Source organism: Aquarana catesbeiana, linkage group LG13 (genome assembly GCF_042186555.1).
Source record: "Aquarana catesbeiana isolate 2022-GZ linkage group LG13, ASM4218655v1, whole genome shotgun sequence".
Taxonomy (NCBI): domain Eukaryota; kingdom Metazoa; phylum Chordata; class Amphibia; order Anura; family Ranidae; genus Aquarana; species Aquarana catesbeiana.
The window spans coordinates 27,182,077-27,206,006 of NC_133336.1; the positions used below are offsets into that span (position 1 = coordinate 27,182,077).

General features: G+C 45.0%; 1 protein-coding gene across 1 annotated transcript in view; it reads left to right on the top strand.

Moving 5' to 3' along the window:
- Positions 1 to 275: 275 nt before the first annotated feature.
- Positions 276 to 23,930, top strand: part of SEL1L (SEL1L adaptor subunit of SYVN1 ubiquitin ligase) — a 65,125-nt gene continuing 41,470 nt past the window's right edge. Inside the window, 6 exon segments of the mRNA XM_073609668.1 lie at positions 276 to 391; positions 2,812 to 2,846; positions 5,021 to 5,102; positions 5,105 to 5,350; positions 19,116 to 19,283; positions 23,119 to 23,224. Coding sequence (XP_073465769.1) covers positions 298 to 391; positions 2,812 to 2,846; positions 5,021 to 5,102; positions 5,105 to 5,350; positions 19,116 to 19,283; positions 23,119 to 23,224 — 731 coding nt within the window. The 5' untranslated portion in view covers positions 276 to 297.

A 23,930-nucleotide genomic window follows, 5' to 3' on the forward strand; every position in this document is an offset into this window, starting at 1 on the left:
CCCACTATCCAAGTGGACATAGAGTTAGAATAAATATTTGCCGAGCGCAGCGAGGCCGTGCCCGAAGCGTGGCGAGCGAAGCGAGCCCGCGAGGGGCCCTCTTACACTGCCATCGCTAACAGGTGCCCGAGCGCCGTGTACAGCTGATGGTCAGCTGATCACCTTCGGACATTTTCGCCATCTCCTGCTCCTCCGTACTGCGCAGGCGCTGCGCCCTGCGCAGTACGAGGCGGACACTATTTGATACAAGGACACTATATGGCAGAACACCGGAGCCCGGGACTGACAGACGGGAGGATGGGGGAGAGGAGAGCGCCGTGTGCGCTGCTGGTTCTCATACTACTGAGCGGACTCTGCTGCCGAGCCACCACCGAACTACCGGACTACACTGGTGAGACACGGAACCGACACCCTAACCTGACACCGGTACCTTCCATTACTGACACCCTGACCGGACCTGACACTGGTACCTTCCATTACTGACACCCTGACCGGACCTGACACCGGTACCTTCCATTACTGACACCCTGACCGGACCTGACACTGGTACCGCCCATTACTGACACCCTGACCGGACCTGACACCGGTACCTTCCATTACTGACACCCTGACCGGACCTGACACTGGTACCGCCCATTACTGACACCCTGACCGGACCTGACACCGGTACCTTCCATTACTGACACCCTGACCGGACCTGACACTGGTACCGCCCATTACCGACACCCCCGACCAGACCTGACACTGGTACCGCCCATTACTGACACCCTGACCAGACCTGACACTGGTACCCGCCCATTACTCACACCCTGACCGGACCTGACACCGGTACCTTCCATTACTGACACCCTGACCGGACCTGACACTGGTACCGCCCATTACTGACACCCTGACCGGACCTGACACCGGTACCTTCCATTACTGACACCCTGACCGGACCTGACACTGGTACCGCCCATTTACCGACATCCCTGACCAGACCTGACACTGGTACCTTCCATTACTGACAACCTGACCGGACCTGACACTGGTACCGCCCATTACCGACACCCTGACCGGACCTGACACCGGTACCTTCCATTACTGACACCCTGACCGGGACCTGACACTGGTCCCGCCCATTACTGACACCCTGACCAGACCTGACACTGGTACCGCCCATTACTGACACCCCGACCAGACCTGACACAGGTACCGCCCATTACCGACACCCTGACCAGACCTGACACCGGTACCCGCCCCATTACCGGTACTGTCCATTACCGATACCCTGACCAGACTCGACACCGGTACCTATCATCGACACCCTGGACACTGGTACTGCCCATTACCGACACCCATACATGGTGCTGAGTGATGGGTCTGGAGAAGTGCGGTCCTATACATGGTGCTGAGTGATGGGTCTGGAGAAGTGCGGTCCTATACATGGTGATGGGTCTGGAGAAGTGCGGTCCTATACATGGTGCTGAGTGATGGGTCTGGAGAGTGCGGTCCTATACATGGTGCTGAGTGATGGGGTCTGGAGAAGTGCGGGTCCTATACATGGTGATGGGTCTGGAGAAGTGCGGTCCTATACATGGTGCTGAGTGATGGGTCTGGAGAAGTGCGGTCCTATACATGGTGATGGGTCTGGAGAAGTGCGGTCCTATACATGGTGCTGAGTGATGGGTCTGGAGAAGTGCGGTCCTATACATGGTGATGGGTCTGGAGAAGTGCGGTCCTATACATGGTGCTCTGTGATGGGTCTGGAGAAGTGCGGTCCTATACATGGTGCTCTGTGATGGGTCTGGAGAAGTGCGGTCCTATACATGGTGATGGGTCTGGAGAAGTGCGGTCCTATACATGGTGATGGGTCTGGAGAAGTGCGGTCCTATACATGGTGCTGAGCGATGGGTCTGGAGAAGTGCGGTCCTATACATGGTGATGGGTCCTGGACGAAGTGCGGTCCCATACATGGTGATGGGTCTGGAGAAGTGCGGTCCTATACATGGTGCTGAGTGATGGGTCTGGAGAAGTGCGGTCCCATACATGGTGATGGGTCTGGAGAAGTGCGGTCCTATACATGGTGCTGAGTGATGGGTCTGGAGAAGGTGCGGTCCCTATACATGGTGATGGGTCTGGAGAAGTGCGGTCCTATACATGGTGCTGAGTGATGGGTCTGGAGAAGTGCGGTCCTATACATGGTGATGGGTCTGGAGAAGTGCGGTCCTATACATGGTGCTGAGTGATGGGTCTGGAGAAGTGCGGTCCCATACATGGTGATGGGTCTGGAGAAGTGCGGTCCTATACATGGTGCTGAGTGATGGGTCTGGAGAAGTGCGGTCCCATACATGGTGATGGGTCTGGAGAAGTGCGGTCCTATACATGGTGCTGAGTGATGGGTCTGGAGAAGTGCGGTCCTATACATGGTGCTGAGTGATGGGTCTGGAGAAGTGCGGTCCTATACATGGTGCTGAGTGATGGGTCTGGAGAAGTGCGGTCCTATACATGGTGCTGAGTGATGGGTTTGGAGAAGTGCGGTCCCTATACATGGTGCTGAGTGATGGGTCTGGAGAAGTGCGGTCCCATACATGGTGATGGGTCTGGAGAAGTGCGGTCCTATACATGGTGCTGAGTGATGGGTTTGGAGAAGTGCGGTCCTATACATGGTGCTGAGTGATGGGTCTGGAGAAGTGCGGTCCCTATACATGGTTCTGAGTGATGGGTCTGGAGAAGTGCGGTCCTATACATGGTTCTGAGTGATGGGTCTGGAGAAGTGCGGTCCTATACATAGTGCCGAGTTGAAATGTTTTTTCTTCTCTTCTCTTCCAGATAGCAAGAATGAAGAAGACACAGAGGAAATCCCGGTAAGAACTCTGCACAGATCTACAAAACTGGAACCTCAGCCCCCTACATCCTCCTCTAGAATTCAGGCAGCAGTCAGTCATGGCTAGAAGATGGTGACCTTAATCTTCTGCTGACATTATAATGCCGGACATACACTCGGAGTCACCAGATCTATACGGCTTCTCCTCATTCAGCTGCTTTTGTAGAGATGTGTTGGGGGTTCAGGGCAGATTATAATGTGTTGGGGGTGCTTTTGTATAGACGTGTTGGGGGTTCATTGTAGAGACATATTGGGGATTTAGAGCAGATTGTACCATGCTGAGGATTCAGGGCAGATTGTAACATATTGGGGTGCATCGTAGAGATGTGTTGGGGTTCAGGGCAGATTATAATGTGTTGGGGTTCATCATATGGATGTGCTGGGGGTTCAGGGCAGATTATAACATGTTGGGGGTTCATTGTACAGACATTTTGGGGGGTTAAGGAAGGTTATAATGTGTTGAGGGTTCATTGTAGAAATGTGTTGGGGTTCTTCATATGGACGTGCTGGGGGTTCAGGACAAATTGTACCGTGTTGGGGTTCATTGTGTAGACATTTTAGGTGGGGGGGGGGTTCAGAGCAGATTGTAACCTGTTGGGGGTTCATTGTGTAGACATTTTAGGTGGGGGGGTTCAGAGCAGATTGTAACGTGTTGGGGTTCATTGTGTAGACATATGGGGGGGGGGGGGTTCAGGGCAGATTGTAATGTGTTGGGGTTCATTGTGTAGACATATATTTGGGGGGGTTCAGGGCAGATTGTAATCTGTTCGGGTTCATTTGTAGACATATGGAGGGGGGTTCAGGGCAGATTGTAAGGTGTTGGGGTTCATTGTGTAGACATATTGGGGGGGGGGGGGGGTTCAGGGCAGATTGTAATGTGTTGGGGGTTCATTGTGTAGACATATGGGAGAGGGGGTTCAAGGCATATTGTAACGTGTTGGGGTTCATTGTGTAGACATATATTTGGGGGGTTCAGGGCAGATTGTAATGTGTTGGGGGGTTTATTGTGTAAACATATTGGGGGGGGGGGGTTCAGGGCCAATTGTAACATGTTGAAGTTCATTGTGTAGACATATGGAGGGGGGGGGTTCAGGGCAGATTGTAACGTGTTTGGGGGTTCATTGTGTAGACCTATGGAGGGGGGGTTCAGGGCAGATTGTAACGTGTTGGAGGTTCATTGTGTAGACATATGGAGGGGGGTTCAGGGCAGATTGTAACGTGTTTGGGGTTTCATTGTGTAGACCTATGGAGGGGGGGTTCAGGGCAGATTGTAACGTGTTGGAGGTTCATTGTGTAGACATATGGAGGGGGGGTTCAGGGCAGATTGTAACATGTTGAAGTTCATTGTGTAGACATATGGAGGGGGGGGTTCAGGGCAGATTGTAACGTGTTTGGGGTTCATTGTGTAGACCTATGGAGGGGGGGTTCAGGGCAGATTGTAAACGTGTTGGAGGTTCATTGTGTAGACATATGGAGGGGGGGTTCAGGGCAGATTGTAACGTGTTGGAGGTTCATTGTGTAGACATATTGGGGGGTTCAGGGTGGATTGTAATTGTGTTAGGGGGTTCATTGTACAGATGTGCTGATGGTTTATTGTAGAGATGTTTTGGGGGTTCAGGGTAATATGTTGGGGGTTCATTGTACAAAGGCATTGGGGGGGGGGTCAGAGGGCAGATTGTACCGTGTTGGGCTGTGTGTGACATGGCAGTGATCTGTACATGGCACTTTGTAGGAGGGTTTTGCAAATGAAGGAGAAATATTGCTGAGAGGAGCCCCAGGCTTGCCAATTCATGAAAATTTTTCCCAATGTTCAGCTTGTAATCTGCTGCGGAGAGATGATATTCCCTGACCAATAGAGTCCACAAGTGATAAAAGCCGATAAATGATTACAGACTATAAATGATGTTTTACTGTCTTCCAACATAGATCTATGCAATATATCCTTAATCTCTATGTACATTTGAAGTGTTTCCTCTGCACAGGATGATCTCGCTTTGATTGGATGGATCGGCTCTTCTAAGCTGTGCAGTTTGCAGTGGGGGGTACCACGTTCTGTCTGATGTAGGATAGTCAGGCTTTATAATATCATTGTGTACACTGAGGGTGTCTGTGCTCACTGACTGTCTTCTCTTCTGCCCCCCCCCTCCCCCCCAGCACATTTCTGAGCCCAGAGAAGAGGTGGAATCGGAGTTCCCTACCGGAGGCGATCCAAAGACTGAACCTGAGGACCAGCATAATGGAAAGCAGCGTGGTGGACAGAGAATGTGGTCACCCTGGACAGTACAGAGACTGATTCCGAGACGGCAGACAATTCTCAGTCCTCAGACCCCTTAACTTCGGATCTGGAACCCCCATATGAGCCAGTTGTGTTCTCAGAGATCACTCAGACAGTCACGTTTCTGGAAGATACGGACAATCAGGAGGGGGAAGCTGCAGCCCAGGATCAGGAAGAGAGACGACTGAATGTAGAGCCTCAGAGACCAGGTAACGCAGCCGTTGTCAGCTTATGAGCTATAAGGGGCCTCAATTTAAAAAAAGATTAAATCTGGAGATCACTTTTTTTTTTGGTGGCGGGAGAGGTGCCAGCAGAGGCGATTGGATCCTGTCCCCTGCTTGGCATGGAGCGAGTGAGGAGGGAAGATGGCCCCCACCCGGCTCCATATCATTGCAGGGCAGATGCGACGTCAAAACGTCACTTCCGTCCATAGCTGTTAAAGGGACATTTTTAAAAAATTAGAATTTTAGTGTAAATATGAGATCTGAGATCTTTTTGACCCCAGAACTCATATTTAAGAGGTCCTGTCATTTCCTTTTTTCTGTTGCAAGGGATGTTTACACTCCTTTAGAAAAAAAAAAAAAAGTCTCTTTTATTCCTATTACAAGAACAGTGTCAAAATAAAAAGTAAAATAGGAAGGTGTAATAGGAATAAAAGTGACACCATTATTTTTTTTTTTAAAGAACAGTATAAAAACAAAAAGGTCAAATAAAAAAAAAAAAAAATATATATTTTTTTTAATGCACCCCCGTCCCGCCGAGCTCGCTTTCAGAAGCCAACGCATGCGTGAGTAGCGCCCGCATATGAAAGCGATGTTCAAACCACACGTGGAGGACACCACATGCAATTTGGACAGGAATAACACTGCACATTCATGTTCGGATCGCATGTGATTGTTTGCAGTGCGATTTGAGCCCATTCAATTTGTATGGGCTCAAATTGCACCGCAAAGGATTCAGTATCTGAGAATACTTGACCGTAAGTATTGGTACTCGTACTCGCTAGTAAAAAAAAAAAGAAGGGGAGTATCGGTGCAATCCTAGCTGAAGATTTACTATAACTTTTAATGTTCGTGTCTCCTAAGAGTAACGGAGAGCCAGTTTAGTTTTATTTTTATGCTGGTGATTTCCAGATTGGATTTATTGTCTCCGGTGTGAGTCATTTTAACATGTAAATGTGCCCTTTGTACTGTCTTATATAAGCCAGGTGTCTGTTCTATGCACTGTTATATAATCAGTCCGTAGATCTCTCTAGTAGTAGTTGGTTACATCCAGCTGGACGTGTTCTGTAATGTTGAAGACGTTTCATAGCTTCTCCCAGACATTTCTGTTCTGGCAAATACCCCAACATTGATCCACTTGGTATATCGTTCAGCCCTGTCCAGGTGCGGCCTGCCACAGACTTTACCAGTGCAGGCAGCGGGGCTTAACCCTGCATCTACACTATAAAATTCCAGGAGGGGTGCACAGCAGCTGGATGGCTTTTGTCCAAGGGACCTTGGAGAGATCCACCTGTAGTGAAAGCATGGTGTGTGTAGAACCGGTCAGTATCCTAGGTTGCTGCCTTTCTGGTAAATTGGGTAATCCATTCTTGGGTATAGGGTTAGCAATACCTAGTAAAGACAGTCATTAAAAAGGAGCTTGAGGTTCCCACAAGGAAAATTTAAAATTCAGCAGCTACAGATACTGTAGCTGCTAACTTTTAATATAAGGACACTTACCTGTCCAGGGATCCAGCGTTTTGGCCTCAACCAAATTGGTTCTTCAATCGGCTTCGGGTGTAGGCGCCAGCTTCTTAGGTAAGGGAAACCGGCCATGAAGCCTTCTGGCTTCATGGGTAGTTTCCTACTGCGCATGTGCGAGCTGCACTGCGCTCTGTGAATGGTCCCCCAGTCTTCTGTGACTTGTGATGTGTCCCAGAAGGCTGCAGGGGAAGGAGGGGGGCAGAACTTCTGCCTCAGATGGTCATGCCACATTTGACAGGAAGTGGGAGTAGGTACCTGTCAAAATCGGGTACCCGCTCGGGCCGCTCTCTCCCCTCAAAAGTGCCAAATGTGGAGGGGGATGCAGACGAGCGTAATTTCCCCTTTTGGGTGATCCATTTTAAATCTGGGAATTCTTAAAAAAAAAAAAAAAAAAATTTTGTGGGCTTCATGAAAGTGCATCTTTATCCAAGGGGCATCCTATGTGTACCAGTCTGTGCTGGGAGTGTGCCGCACAGTGCACAGAGGCTGGGCTAAACTGAGAGCCCCGGGTTTCGTACCAACATTCGGGATCTGAGACTCCAAGTTCCCTAGCTATCACGATGATCAGTCGCTGTGCAACTCGCTCCTGTGTCCTCTTTCTTCTTTAAATGGAAAGAAAGATACGTGTATTGCAGAAGAGAAAGAATGGAAACGAGCAAGAGGTGTGCAAAAAAAAACCCCAAAAAATTATTGAAAAAAAAAAAAATAGCTACATCAAGGTTTGATCTAGGTCACTGTTAGGGGTCAAAGGTCAGGGTCGGTATATTTTTGTTTAACCAATTAAGGACCGCCCCATTTACATTTACTGCGGCAGGGCGGCACTTAAGTCCCAAAATCGCATACCTGTACGTGATTCCCGTGGACGGCTCTGGGGTGCGCGCGCGCTCCCGCTGTGACTGGACACAGCAGGAGCCAATCCGCGGGTATGGTGGCCGCCGGCCACTCTCTCACTGCAGAGACAGAACGATGGTCTGCCTATGTAAACAAGGCAGATCGCCATTCTGTCAGACAGGAAGAGACATCTGTGATTCCTGATGATCAAGAACACCGATGTGTCTCTTCCTCGAGTGCATCCCTCCCCCCACAAAGTTAGCCCTTTTGATTGCCCCTGATGTTAACCCCTTCCCCACCAGTATAATTTATACAGTGACAGTGCTTTTTTTATTTTATTTTTTTTAGCACTGTATTGGTATCGGTGGTCCCCAAAAAAGTGTCAGATTTGTCCTCCGCAATGTCGCAGTCCCGTTTAAAAATCGCTGATCGCCGCCACTACTAGTAAAAACATTTCAAAAAAATAAACATTCCATAAAAATATGTAAGGAAAAAATGTAAAAGTTGCGCCAGCTCTTGAATGGAAGTGAAGCAGCCAACACAGCAATATGACCGTTGCAAAGTGAAGGTTGGAGTGAAGAAGTGTGGCGCTAATGGGTAGTGGGACTCCTGTCGCTAAAACAGGTAGAAAAAGTGGTTAGGAGAGAGTGAAAACTCCTTTAGTGTAAAAGTGTTTGTAAGGTATACATAAAAATATATATTGGGTAAAAAACACAGTACAAGTGAAAACTCAGTATGTGTTAAAGAATATAAAAAACTCAGTAAAAAAGAAAATTTAAAAGAAACTAGTTAAGAAACAATCAAAAATATATGGTACAGCAAATACATATCAATACAAGGTGAGCTGAGTGTGTTAATCCACAGAATTGGAGTTCAATGGAGGTGGTAGATCAGAAAAAGAGCACCGGTATCCCCAAGGGGAAAAAATACAAAAAATATATATACAGAGGAACTCAAAAGTCTTTTAAATGGCAAGATGGGATAGTCTCATTCAATCCCACAGGTAATTAGATGTGAACTGTCTTCTCAAGAGGTAACCTGAGGGTTATTGGGAAAGGACCCGACCAATGTGTTGGATCTTGACTCAAATGGATAATTCCCACCAGGAGACAGGCAGAAGCAAAAAGCAAAAGAATGCCCTTACCAGATCCGGTGGACTCACGGGCCGTAGCGGTGAGTCAAACGAGCCTATACCGTTAAACGGTGTGGGGTAAAGGTGTGTGGGAGAACTTGTAAACCATCTTGTCAGCAGTCCTCATACGAAGCACCGATTTGGAGTCCGGGATCCCCAGGGTATGGTTCCGATCAGCAGATCACCGTTTCCTCAGAAAACCATCATATGTGCAAATAGGCAAAAAAGGAAGAAAACTCCACAGTTTTCTTCCTTTTTTTTCCTTTTTTGCCTATTTGCACATATGATGGTTTTCTGAGGAAACGGTGATCTGCTGATCGGAACCATACCCTGGGGATCCCGGACTCCAAATCGGTGCTTCGTATGAGGACTGCTGACAAGATGGTTTACAAGTTCTCCCACACACCTTTACCCCACACCGTTTAACGGTATAGGCTCGTTTGACTCACCGCTACGGCCCGTGAGTCCACCGGATCTGGTAAGGGCATTCTTTTGCTTTTTGCTTCTGCCTGTCTCCTGGTGGGAATTATCCATTTGAGTCAAGATCCAACACATTGGTCGGGTCCTTTCCCAATAACCCTCAGGTTACCTCTTGAGAAGACAGTTCACATCTAATTACCTGTGGGATTGAATGAGACTATCCCATCTTGCCATTTAAAAGACTTTTGAGTTCCTCTGTATATATATTTTTTGTATTTTTTCCCCTTGGGGATACCGGTGCTCTTTTTCTGATCTACCACCTCCATTGAACTCCAATTCTGTGGATTAACACACTCAGCTCACCTTGTATTGATATGTATTTGCTGTACCATATATTTTTGATTGTTTCTTAACTAGTTTCTTTAAAATTTTCTTTTTTACTGAGTTTTTTATATTCTTTAACACATACTGAGTTTTCACTTGTACTGTGTTTATTACCCAATATATATTTTTATGTATACATTCCATAAAAATATCCCATAGTTTGTTTTGCGCAAACCAATCACTATACGCTTTATTGGGATTTTATTTTTATTTTTCTAACAAAAATTTGTAGCAGAATACATACTGGCCTAAAATGATGAAGAAATTTTTAGATTTTTTTTTTTTTTTTTTTAACAGATAAGTTTTTACAGTGTACAATTAATCTTCCAGGTTATGATACTATAAGTACAAAGTATAAAATAATACCGTCAGTAATCTGTTGAAGAGGAACCAACTTTAGATTGCCCCGTAGTGATGTGTATGGAGAGATGGTATTGGCCTTGTTAAGCTTAGCTGACATATGTTCCCACACTCGGACCGTCGTTTGCATCGGGGTGGTCGTTTCTGGATGTGCTCTTGGGCCTCTAAACACCAGGTTACTCCGTGCAGAGTAGGACCCCAGGATTGCCACCTCTAAGTTCACCGAGGGGTTAGTGTGAGGTTGGGTAAACCACCATCTCGCCATCGACATAACCGCTGCCCAGTAATATTGTTTGAGACAGGGAAGTGCCAGTCCCTCAAAGGGATAGTGGAAGTTGCAGGGTAGTTTTGGCAATTCTAGGAGCGGACCCGGCCCATATGAAAGTGGTTATTATTTGGTGTATTTTCCGAAAGAAGGAGTTGGGAATGGGAACAGGGGTATTACGAAATACATAAAGGAATTTGGGGAGAAACGTCTTTTTAAGTAGGTTAATCCTCCCAACCGAGGAGAGAGGCAGGGACTTGCAGGTCTGGTATCTAGATGTGAGGTGTTGGAGTACCGGGTATATATTGACGGTTAGGTTTAGGGAGGGGTCTCTTTGGACTTCTGTTCCCAAGTATTGAAATTTAGCACATGCGATGCACCTTTCCCACACTGCATTCTGGTGTGAACCAGTCCTTATACATAACTATATGTTGACTGTATCTCAAAGAATATGTTTAATTAATTTGATTAGGGATTAATTTGAGAGATTTAACTTTGGCCACCTCCTGCCGGTGGGGGTATATAACACCCCACAATGAGCAACTCAAGCCTGTCACACATTGCATGAAGAGCCACGTATCTCCCATCCTGGTCTAGGTGTAGATACTGGAGGGACTTGTGGACTAGAACACTGACACCCCTAGAGAATGCGGAGAAAGTGGAGTGGTAATATAAGCCGACCCAGGGTTTCCTGAGAGCCAGTGTTCTGCTCCCCACCAGGTGTGTCTCCTGTAGTATACAGATTTGGGATACATATTTCTTGATATAAATTTAAATACCAGCAACCTTTTGATCATGGAGTTCAAAACATGAACGTTCCAAGATAAAATGGTCAGGGAGCCATTATTGTCTTCTAAAGTATATCCGCATTGCATAGATAGATACCAGTATTACATAAGGCATTACAAGTACAGTACTAGGTAGTAGTTCAATACATGTAAATAGAGCTCCTACGCCACCTAGTGGGAGGAGAACAAAACCACAAAATTGGAGCTGACAGAAAGAAAGTAGAAGGGAAGAAAAAAACGACCAGGAAGAAGTATTGCACACCATTTGAACAACCCCCCCCCCCCCCCCCCCCATCCAGCACCACCCCCAGAACTTCGGTGTGCCCCCCCCCCAAAACTGGAAAACATGGCAGCTGCCATGGAGGGTTGTGAACAATGAATCACCCAAGTGTCTTAGTCTTAACACCAAGAGTCCGACTGAAAACAGGATGAACAGTCCCTACAGATTCATAGTTCTTCCGGATGAGCCTCGGGGGCACAAACAGAACAAAATCATAGCCCCTCACCCCCCACAGCCCGCACAGGAGCGATGCTTGCTCATTAAAGTGTTGGGGGGGCCTAGGTGATAGGGTAGCTACTGTCTAGCAGCAAGGGGAAGAGAAAAGAACCCCCCCCCCCCTTAGATTGTGCATAGGCATGGGGCAGAAGGGGGCTAATTGTACAGTTCCCTAACCTCCCAATGGGCAAGAAACAAACAAGGGCTCATTGAAGAGCATCTTACAGACAGGATCATCCTCTAGGAAGGGTCTCCAGCCATTGTGAAGCATCAGGGGGGAGGTAAAGGAACGGACCGTCTCCCCATCCTGCACTTGCAGCCGAGCCATGAATATCATGCTGTATTTAATCTTTATTGCGTAGGTTAAGCTTCACCTGGTCAAACGATCATCGGAGCTTCTGGGTGTCAACCGAATAGTCTGGAAAGATCATGAGTCTTGCACCCTCATGGCGCAGGGCATCCAACTTTCTTGCTTCTCTAAGGACCAGGTCACTGTCCCTAAAATTTAGGAGCCAAAGGATAAACGTGCGTGGAGGATATCCTGGGGGCCCCACAGGCAGCAGGCATCCTGTGTGCCCTCTCCACTACAAAGAACTCTGAGAATGGTGCACGTGGCAGGAGGGTGCAGGGGAGGTGTTCAAGAAGGCCATGGGATCTGCTCCTTCTGAGCCTTCAGGTAGCCCCACTATTCGGAGGTTATTACTCCAGTTACGGTTCTCTGCGTCCTCTGCCCTTGTTTCAAGGGTCTTAGTTTTGGCGTGCAGGGTGTGGAGAGAAGCCGTGTGCTCCTGCAGCGTGTCTTCTGAGTCCCCCACGCGGCGTTCAGCTTCTGTCAGCCTCAATCGGAAGCAGTCCATGTCTCACCTCATTAGATTTATATCCAGCTGGGCCGTTTCTATCTTACCCATAAGGGTAGTCTGGCACGTGTTGATCGCCTGCATCAGGGTATCAAAATTGGACAGCTCACCGATCGCCAGCTCTGAATCTTCCGTTTTGGGGCGCCATGTGCGCGGAGGTGGAAGGAGAGGGTCCCGGGCCTGACTTTTTTTGTTTCCAGGGAGGAGTGGTTCTTGCGGGAGTTCGAAGCACCCCTCCCTCTTTGTCATTCTGTTCCCGACAGGGTGTTCTATCTCCGCAGACTGCAGGGAAACAGCCGAGATTCAGGAGATGAGTCCGGAGCTCGCTCAATGTGCGTCCGCTCAGGTAGCCATATTGGACACGTCCCAAGAAATTATATTTTTTACTTAGAAAGCTCTATTTGTAGGGGAAAAAAAGGACATACATTTTATTTAGGTACAGCGTTGCACAACGGCGCAATTGTCAGTTAAAGCAACTCAGTCCAGTATCGCAAAAAAATGGCCTGGTCATTAAGGGGGTAAAACCTTCCGGAGCTGAAGTGGTTAAAAAAAAATGCTTCTTAAATTGGTGTCAGTGTGTTTTGGGCAGGATAAAAACAAAAAAATGCACAACATTGTCTCTGGGCTGTACTACGTGTACAAACAACCAACATACACATATGTGGTATTGCTGCAATGGTCAGCAGCAGGAGAATTTATTTAGGTTTTTTTGGTGGGAAGTTACTGTAATAGCAGCAAAAAATTGTACAGCTACAATTGAATTTTTATTTATTTTCTTTGGGCCATTTTTACTTTGATTAAAAAAAAAAAAACTGTTGCTATTTACCACCAAAAGAAAGCCAATTTGTCCTGGGAAAAAACGCGGTATAATCCACCTGCCTACACAAAGTACTTGTGGTGATATGTACAGTTTTGCTAACATGTGTTCAAGTTGCAAAATTGTGTTCAGGCATTATCATTTTGTTTTTGGCTTCATGTACACGGGACGTTTTTACAACTTCTTCTCCTGAACGATTTAACTTGACAGTTATTAACCCACGTTTAAAACTTCCGTTTTGCTGTGTTTACATGCTGCATTTAGCTGCGTTTGCGTTTTTAGAAGCGTTTGAAAAAAAAAAAACATCTTGGGTTATTATAATTTTTTTTTTTTCTTCAAAATAGCCAAAAATGAAAAACGCCTGTAAACAAAACGCAGCTAAACGCGAGTTACCGCGTTTTAGCTGCGTTTGGCGTCTGAAACGTCGGCAAATTTGGCGTCTGAATTTTTTGCCTTCAAAGGAAAGCCTATAGACGCAACTGCCTAAAAACGGCAGTAAACGAACCTGTGTACATGTACACATAAGATAAGATTGGATTTTTCCCTAAATTTGTGGGACAGAGTGTCGACAGCACACGGGTTTAAGTCCCAACACACCCCATTGGCCCCTCTATTCGGGAATACACTGTTCACTCCGGGTCTTCAACCCCGGAATTTCTTGTGGTGGACCAACAAAGGTTTAATGCGCATTGCAGATTTTTGTGACCACAGAGGTGCTCTATCAAAATCAACTCTACAGGAGAAATATGAATTTCCAAACTCAGAACTTTTCCGTTTTACCCAGATAAGGCATTTTTTAGCGACATTGAATCGCACCTCTGATATTACCACATTCACCCCAATGGAAAACCTCTGTAAGAATTTTGATAGGCACACTGGTCACATATCACAGATATATAATATTTTGACTTCATCTACCTCAAAACTGTATTATATGCATAAATGGGAACAATACATGGATATGGATTTAGATATGGAAGTATGGAGCAAGATAATATTGAATGCATCTAAGTCGCTTGTTAATACCTCCCTGATAGAGGCAAACTATAAAGTAATGATGCGATGGTATATGGTCCCAGAGAGGATAGCAACTTTCATTCCAGGGGCGTCCCCCCGGTGCTTCAGAGGATGTAACGTAAATGGCACCTTTTTCCACACTTGGTGGACGTGCCCCAAAGTGAGGAGATTCTGGATACGTACGTACAACCTAATATACTCCCTCACACAAGCGAATCTAGTTAAATCACCTCTGCACGCGCTGTTGGGACACCCAGTGGAGGGGACATCAAAGGCAATGCGCAGACTAATCACATTTATATTTGTGGCGGCCAGGATTTCAATAGCTAAGTCCTGGAAGTCTCCCACAGTCCCCTTTTACTTACTAAAAGCCAAAATATCATGGATAATGGTAAATGAACGCCTTACGGCAATCCTGAAGGATAAGATGACCGGATTCAACAAAACTTGGGATCCCTGGATAAAATACCTCACCAACACGTAGGTTGCCGAATTATTGAGGCACCTACGGCGTGGCAGGAGTGCACCCCTACCATCTCCCCCCTCCCTCCCCCCTCCTACTCCCTCTCTTGCCTGTTCTTCTTCTTTCTACTTCTCTTTTCTTTCTCTCTTTCCAGGTTCTCGATAACACTATTATGTTTTAATGGGTTGATGACTCGTTTATGTTCATCATATATAGTGGTGTAAAATGTTTATATGTTGGGTAGCACACAGGCTACAACAACACAATAAGCCAACAATTGAGTCCATTACAGTGATAAAAATCCTTACACTGGTGATGTACACGGACACTCTTATTCCCCCGGTCTGATTCGGGAGTTTAGCTGATAAAGGAATAAAAGTTAGAAGCCAATAAATAAATATTGTGTTGAGAAGACTGTACCCTCGCCTAGCCACAGCAAGCTCCCAGGGGGGGTGGCGGGTGGGGGAATGCAGTGCCATCTGCACAAGGTATGAATTCCATGAACCAGGCCGGGACGAGCTAACTGTAAGTTAAAATACTAACCTGAAAGCGGTTACTCTCCCCTATAAAATTGTTCCCCCCCCCCCCCCCTTCCCCCTCCTTTTTCTTCCCTTTTCTCTTTTTGTTTACGATCCTTACCTCTCACCACAGTCAATGATATCTGTAACAATATGCTAAATAATGTTCCTGGTTGTTTATTTTATTTTCTGTAAACCTAAAAACTGAATAAACACTATTGTTTAAGATAAGATTGGATGAGTTCAGGGGCAGCTGAAAAAAGCATCCAACTGCCTCTGAACGTCCCGTTTACCAGCAGCCGTGTACATGAGGACTTACTGTCAGTCACTAAGGGGTTAAGAGCATCGAATATATCCAACACTTTTTTGGGGGGGGGGAGGGCCTCCTCTCTTCTTCAGGGCTTAAGCATATGATTTGTAATTGAAACCAGAAGAATTTCGCCTTTATTTTAGGGCTAAATTAATCTGCGGTATCGGCATAACCTCATGGCGAAAATGTTGGAGGGGGGGGGGGGGGGGTTGGTTTCTTCTTCTGAAACACAGCGACTGTATTTGATGTTCTTAAACAACTTATACGGATCACCAGACTAGGTGACTGTCTTACTAGTTTCTCCTAACCCAATACCCAGAACTAAAATATAAATTGTGGAAAAGATGGGGTTCTGCTGAGTTGACCCCAAGGGGTTCCACCTGAGGGCTACCATTGCAGGTAATTTATATGTGCCTGGGGGTAGCTTAGGTGTCCCCCCAGATTGCACAGTACAGTACTGCTGATATGGGTCATGTCTGTTCATTACCCCCCCCCCCCCATGTGTTCATCATGATGCAGCTTCTCCTATAATCTACTAAGCTGATGCCGGTACTGCACACCACCTTGTATTGGGGTGTCGGTGTATGTAGTGTGATGGTGGTTTTGGGGTTCTCTGTAGGTGATATTCAGCGTCTCGCCTGCAGCAGTCATCATGTAGGATGCAATCATTACAGGAGAGATTCATGCCATACATGTCAGGAGTTTCATCAGCCAGATGTCTGTCCATGTGAAACCACCATCTGTCACACCCGGCTGTACACGTCGTCCCCAGGCTCAACGTGTGAGGAGGTGTCGCCTCTTCCTGTACTTTGATTGGCCCACGGCAGTGTTTTGTGTGAACGTTCCAGAAGCCTGCGGTGAGAAAGTGAACTGAAACCCGTTTCTCAGAGCTTGTTTATACCGCTAACAGGAAGATAATTGTTGTGTATAATAATAATAAAAAATCTGGAAAAAAAAAAAAAAAACGCTAGTTTTGTGGAGACAATAAAAACCATCCCATCCAGATCAGTTATATACATTGCAAAATCTGAATCGCACTCAACCTTGACTGCTTCTCTTCTGTAAGTATCAAAGAAGGTCTCTCCGGTGCGTTTGCTGAAAGCTTTCAAAATGAACACAAAGTCGCTCTGCCTTTTTAGGCTGCATTCACACCTCAGCGTCACATTGGGTGTTTTGTTTTTTTTTCAAGCGTTTGTGTACAGCGATTTTTTTTTTTTTTTTTTTTTTTTTTTTTTTTTTTTTAAAGCGTTTTTGAGCTTTTGCTGGTTTTTGTTTTTTTTTAATTGAGTGAGTAGAGAAAAATATCATCTGTTTCATCATTTTGTCAGCGTTTTCATCCACTTATTTGTTTTATTATTTATTCATTGTTTTACTTTTTTTTTTGTTTTTTTTTTGTTTTTTTTTTTTGTTTGTTTGTTTTAAGGGGTTAGGGGGTTTCATGTTAGGGATTAATTTATTTACTTTTTATTTATTTTGTTAGACTCGTGGTTAAGGTTGGGGGGTTAGTATCAGTGTTAGGTTTTAATATTAGGGTTGGGGGTTAATGTTGGGGTTCAGGATTAGGGGTTAGTGGTTTTTAGGGTTTTAGATTAGGAGTTAATATGGTTTAGGGGTTAGTATCAGTGTTAAGGGTTTATTTTTAGGGTTAGGGGTTAATAGTGTTAGGTTTTTATATTGGGGTTAAGGGTTAGAGTTGGGGATAAGGGTTTAATGTTAGGGTTTAGGATTAGAAGTTAATATTAGTTTTAGACCCCTTTCACACGGAGGCACTTTACAGGCGCTACAGCACTAAAAAATAGTGCCTGTAAAGAGCCTCTCCTGTCCTCAGGTTTTCACACTGCAGCGATGCGCTGGCAGGGTGCTAAAAAAAAGTCCTGCAAGCAGCATCTTTGGAGCGGTGAAGGAGCGGAGTGTATACACCTCTCCTTCACTGCTCCTGCCCATTGAACTGAATGGGCACTGCTGCTGAATCGGCTCTTTGCTGGTCGTTTTTTAACCCTTTTTTCGGCCACTTGTGGGGGTTTAAATCGCCCCGCTAGCATCCGAAAACCCCTGCAAAAACTACGGTAAAGCGCCGCTAAAAATACTTTACCGCCGATGCCTCAGTGTGAAAGGGGTTAGGTCAGGGATCCTCAAACTACGGCCCTCCAGCTGTTGCGGAACTACATATCCCATGAGGCATTGTAAAACTGATGTTCACAGACATGGCTAGGCATGATGGGAATTGTAGTTCTTGAACAACTGGAGGGCCGTAGTTTGAAGAGCCTTGGGTTAGGGTTTAATAGGGTTAGGGGTGAACCCTTTTGCTGCCAGAGCAGTTTTTGCGTTTTTTTTTTTTTTGGTTTTTTTTTGCACACATGTTTAACCACTTGCCAACCGGCTCACGCCGATTATACGTCAGCAAAGTGGCATGGGTGCACAAAATCACATACCCATACGTCGCTGCGTCATCGGAGGCTAGCGGGCCGCAGACTCTATGTCCGCCGATGGCCCGCGATCGCGACACAGAGAGGCTGAACAGGGAGATGCCTATGTAAACACAGCATTTCCCTGTTCTGCCTAGTAACATGACAGGGATCTGCTGCTCCCTCTGTCATGTTTTAGTGGGCCCATCCTCCCTACAGTTAGAACATGCTCAGGGAACACACTTAACCCCTTGATCGCCCCTTAGTGTTTAACCCCTTCCCTGCCAGTGACATTTACACGGTAATCAGTGCATTTTTATAGCACTAATCGCTGTATAAATGTGAATGGTCTCAAAATAGTGTACAAAGTGTCCGATCTGTCCAATGCAATGTCGCAGTCACGATAAAAATTGCCGCCATTACTAATATTAAAAAAAAAAAAATTGAATAATAAAAATGCCATAAATCTATTCCCTAATTTATAGACGTAATACCTTATACACAAATCAATCAATATACGCTTTTATTGCTTTTTTTTTTTTTTTTGTCAAAATATTCGCTCCTTTTTTTGTTTTATAGCGCAAAAAATAAAAACCGCAGAGGTGATCAAAAAAAAGAAAGCTCTATTTGTGGGGGAAAAAAATGACGTAAATTTTGTTAGGTTACAGTGTCGCACGACCGCGCAATTGTCAGTTAAAGCGACGTAGTACCGTATCGCAAAAAAGGGCCTGGTCAGGAAGGGGGTAAATCCTTCCAGGGTTAAAAAAAAAAAATGGTGCGGACCAGCCATCAGCACCAAAACAAACAATTAAGCTTTAGGGCCAGGAAGCATGGTGTCCCACCAACACTATGGCCGGACGCTAATCAAGGGCAGGCAGCATGCAGGGCCACCCACAGCATTCAGGAGAGGATAAAGTGCACTTCGTCCAGATCTTTTCTGCCTCACACCGATATCCTTCTGTCCCTGCAATGTGTTGTAAAGTATGAAAGTTGCACAACCATTACAGTAATAGGTAGAATTTGGGTCATCAAAGAAAATATTCCGCAGATTCCTGTAAGCTGCAATGTAGGCGTTTTTTCTTCTTTCCTTTTTTTTTTTTTTTTTTTTTTTTTTTTAAATTGTTTGTCAAAGCATGATATATAACTCTTCCTTTGTTCTCTTGCAGTCACTACTGCCATCGGAGGGACAGCAGACGGGGAGCCATGTCACTTCCCTTTCCTCTTCATGGACAAGGAATATGACGAGTGTACATCGGATGGGCGGGAGGACGGCAGGCTGTGGTGCGCCACCACCCACGATTACAAGAGAGACCTAAAGTGGGGCTTCTGTGAAAGTGAGTGTTTTTAGAGCAGCCTTTTTCAACCAGGATCCACAGGCACACAGGGGTGCCTTGAGGTTTCCTCAGGGGTGTGTTGGCAAAATGCCTAAACATTGTCCAAAAATTGTTTACAAGTCAGCAGGTGGATCAAGCTTTGCCTTTTTAGTTACACAAAGTCACAGGTTTTCATTGTGCACCATTAGGACCTTCTAGTCGCCAGTGTTCTAACAACCAGTGATATCAGGTGATAAGGAGGACGTTGGTAATGTGAACAGCATCCTTGTTTGCTCCTCCCCTGCTGTGGTGTATTTGCTTTGAAAGAATAAATCGCCTCTAACGCCGGGTGTCCTACGTGTGTGGATTTTGCTGTATTGTATAAACCTATAAGTTTAGCTTTTTTTTTAATCTTTTTTTAGAATAGGCTGCCTCGAGATCATGCAGAATTTTAAAGGGTGCCTTGACTGAAAAAAGGTTAATCACTGGTTTAGAGCAGGGGTCTTCAAACTACTGTCCTCCAGTTGTTCAGGAACTACAATTCCCATCATGCCTAGTCATGTCTGTGAATGTTAGAGTTTTACAATGCCTCATGGGATGTGTAGTTCCGCAACAGCTGGAGGGCCGTAGTTTGAGGACCCCTGGTTTAGAGGATGTCTTCACAATATAATACAATCCTGATTATGGGAAACATTCTGCTATCTTACTGAAGATCGAGGATAAAATCTATCTATCTATATATATATATATATATATATATATATATATATATATATATATATATATATATATAATCTCTCTCTCTCTCTCTCTCTCTCTCTCTCTCTCTCTCTCTCTCTCTCTCTCTCTCTCTCTCTCTCTCTCTCTCTCTCTCTCTCTCTCATATCTATCTAGATATATTTTTTTCTTTCTTTCTCTCTCTCTTTCTTTTTTTCTCTTTCTTTTTTTCTCTCTCTCTTTTTCTTTTTTTCTTTCTCTCTTTCTTTTCTTTTTTTTTTTTCTCTTTCTTTTCTTTTTTTTTTTTCTCTTTCTTTTCTTTTTTTTTTCTCTTTCTTTTCTTTTTTTTTTCTCTTTCTTTCTTTCCTTCATAGTAATACTTCTGGCAGCAAATTTAAACACGTTTAGTTTGAAGATCGAGGATAAAGTAGAGATCAGTTGCTGCACCTTCCCACCTCAGATCAGGGCAAACGGCAAACAATTTATGAACCTATTACAGGACAATTTTATGCTCCAGTTTTTTGAGGCCCCAACTAGGAATGATGCTCTGTGTTGGACCTGATAATCTCAAACCATGCAGAGCTTATTACTAATGTTCATATAAAGAAACATCTGGGTAGCAGTGACCACAACATGATTTCATTTGATGTTAGCTGTAAGCAAAACACACATACGTGAAAGATAAAAACACTTTTAAAAGAGCAAATTTTCCAAGGATGAGGGCTGCTCTCCAGGTCTTAGTCTGGGAGGGAATATTGGCATCAATGGGCACAGAACAGAAATGGGAATTCTTCAAAAAGACTGTTTGGGACCTCACTGCAAAGTATATTCCCATGGGTAATAAGTTTAAAAGGCTAAAAATAAAACCTATGTGGCTCACGGGCCAATGTTTAAAAAGCTATAAACAAGAAAAGAGCTTTTAAAAAATATAAAAATGAAGGAACACTATTGTTGTTTTAAATGTTACAAAGAATATAACCGGATATGTAAAATGGAAATCAAGGGCGCAAAAATTCAAAACGAACGACAGATTGCAAAAGATAGGAGAAACCCCCCAAAAAGCATTCATATATATTAATAGTAAAAAGGTCAGGTCTGAGCATGTAGGCCCTTTACAAAAAAAATCTAGAGTGGGTGACTGGGGACAAAGAGAAGGCTAATTTATTAAATACATTCTTCAGTTCTGTGTATACAAAGGAGCATGGGGGAGCTCATGTCCATAATGGGGGTGGTAGTGACACAGCCCCAAATGATCCACAATGGCTCAAAAGGGATATGGTCCAGAAATATTTAGACAGAATAAAGGTGGATAAAGCACCTGGACCAGGACCAGACAGAAGTTGTCAAACAAATATGATTTCTTTTTATGAGGAGGTAAGTAAAACCTTGGACAGAGGGGTGGCTGTGGACGTGGTATACCTGGATTTTGCAAAAGCGTTTGACACAGTTCCCCACACACGGCTCATGTGTAAGGTAAAGTCTACAGGCTTATAAATATCCGTTTGTAAATGGATAGAAAACTGTCTAAAAGTCAGAATTCAGAGAGTCGTGGTTAATGATTCTTACTCTGAATGGTCTAAGGTTATCAGTGTTGTACCCCAAGGTTCAGTGCTGGGACCCTTTCTTTTTAATACCTTTATAAATGACATAGGGTCTGGGATTAAAAGTAACATTTCAGTCTTTGCAGATGACACCAAACTATGCAGTGGAATTTAGTCCTTACAGGATGTCTCCAATTTACAAGCCGACCTCAATGCACTGTCTATTTGAGCAAATAAGTGGCAGATGAGGTTTAATGTTGAGAAATGTAAAGTTATGCATTTGGGAGCTAAGAATATGCATGCATCATACATAATAGGGGGAGTACAACTGGGGGAATCCATGGTGGAGAAGGATCTGGGGGTTTTGGTAGATCATAAGCTCAATAATAGCATGCAATACCAAGCTGCGGTTTCCAAAGCGAGCAAAGTCCTTTCTTGTATTAGGAGAGGTATGGACTCCAGAGAGAGAGCAATTTTGCCCCCCCCCCCCCCCCCCCCCCCTGTACAAATCATTAGTAAGACTTCATCTGGAATATGTAGTTCAGTTTTGGGCACCAGTTCTCAAAAAGGATATCGGGGAACTGGAGAAGGTGCAGAGAAGGGCAACCAAACTGATAAGAGGCATGGAGGAGCTCCGCTATGAGGAAAGATTAGAGGAACTGAATTTTTTCTCTTTCGAGGAGATTAAGGGGGGATATGATCAACATGTACAAATATATAAGGGGTCCATAAAGTGAACTTGGTGTTGAGTTATTCACTTTATGGTCAACACAGAGGACAAGGGAGCACTCTTTACGCCTGGAGGAAAAGCAAATTCATCTCCAAATCTTGAAAGGTTTCTTCACAGTAAGAGCTGTGAAAATGTGAAATAGACTCCCTCCAGAGGTGGTTCTGGCCAGCTCAGTAGATTGCTTTAGGAAAGGCCTGGATTCAGGGAAAATCAGATTGCCTCTCTGGGATCAGGAAGGAATTTTTTCCCCTGCTGGAGCAAATTGGATCATACTTTGCTGGGGTTTTTGGCCTTCCTCTGGATCAACTGTGGGTATAGGATTGTGTATATTGGATTGTATGATATTTTTTTTTATTTTTTTTATTTTTATGGTTGAACTAGATAGACTTGTGTCTTTTTTCAACCTGATTATCTATGTAAGATCAGTCCCAGTTCCTGCATCTTCACACCCCAGATTAGTCCCAATTCCCACACCTTCTAGCTCATGCTAAATAAGTGGGAGATAAACACCAGCACCTATATTCTCATTTCTATCACGACTGTGTTTCCCCTCCCTGAAAGCACTCCTTTCACTTCTGCTCTGACTCCCACACTTCCACAGCTGGCCAGCCGTCTCCTGGTTGCCATAATGGCACACAGCAGCTTGTTTAGATGATTTTCAGGAGACCCAGTCCTTAGCTAGAACCACCACTAGAGGATTCTGCATTCCCACAGGAAGAAGTGTCCTCAGTGCCGAAGGGACAGCAGTGGTTGCCACTAAAGAAGTCATTGTGTGCCCATTAGTGATAAGAATTTTCTGGACTGTCATGCGTATTTTGGGTTGTACAAGGACTGCAGTATTGATACTTTCTGTCTCTGATGCCCACAGCGGAAGAACAGGCTAGCAAGAGGCGGCAGATGCAGGAAGCCGAGGACCTGTACCAGCTGGGCATGAAGATCCTGAATGGGAGCACAAAGAGATCTCAGAAGAAGGAGTATGTTGTGTGTGTATATTGTGTGTTCTCCCAACACCCCACCCATCTTGCACTCTAGCCTAGCTTCTTTATAAGACTATGCACTGCTTAGATTTATCAAGTATCCTCCGATTGTGGGTTAGCTAGCCCAAGTACCCCTTTAAATGAAGGTCCACCTTACACTGTTGGTCGGTGGCCGAAGGTTCACTTTAAAATGATGGTCATTGAGAGAAGGACCACCTTACATTTGATGTTCAATGGGAGAAGGACCACCTTACATTGATGTTCAATGGGAGAAGGTCCACCTTACATTGATGTTCAATGGGAGAAGGTCCACCTTGCATTGCTGTTCAATGGGAGAAGGTCCACCTTGCATTGCTGTTCAATGGGAGAAGGTCCACCTTACATTGCTGTTCAATGGGAGAAGGACCACCTTACATTTGATGTTCAATGGGAGAAGGACCACCTTACATTTGATGTTCAATGGGAGAAGGTCCACCTTACATTGATGTTCAATGGGAGAAGGTCCACCTTACATTGCTGTTCAATGGGAGAAGGTCCACCTTACATTGGTGTTCAATGGGAGAAGGTCCACCTTACATTGGTGTTCAATGGGAGAAGGTCCACCTTACATTGGTGTTCAATGGGAGAAGGTCCATCTTACATTGGTGTTCAATGGGAGTAGGTCCACCTTACATTGATGTTCAATGGGAGAAGATCCATCTTA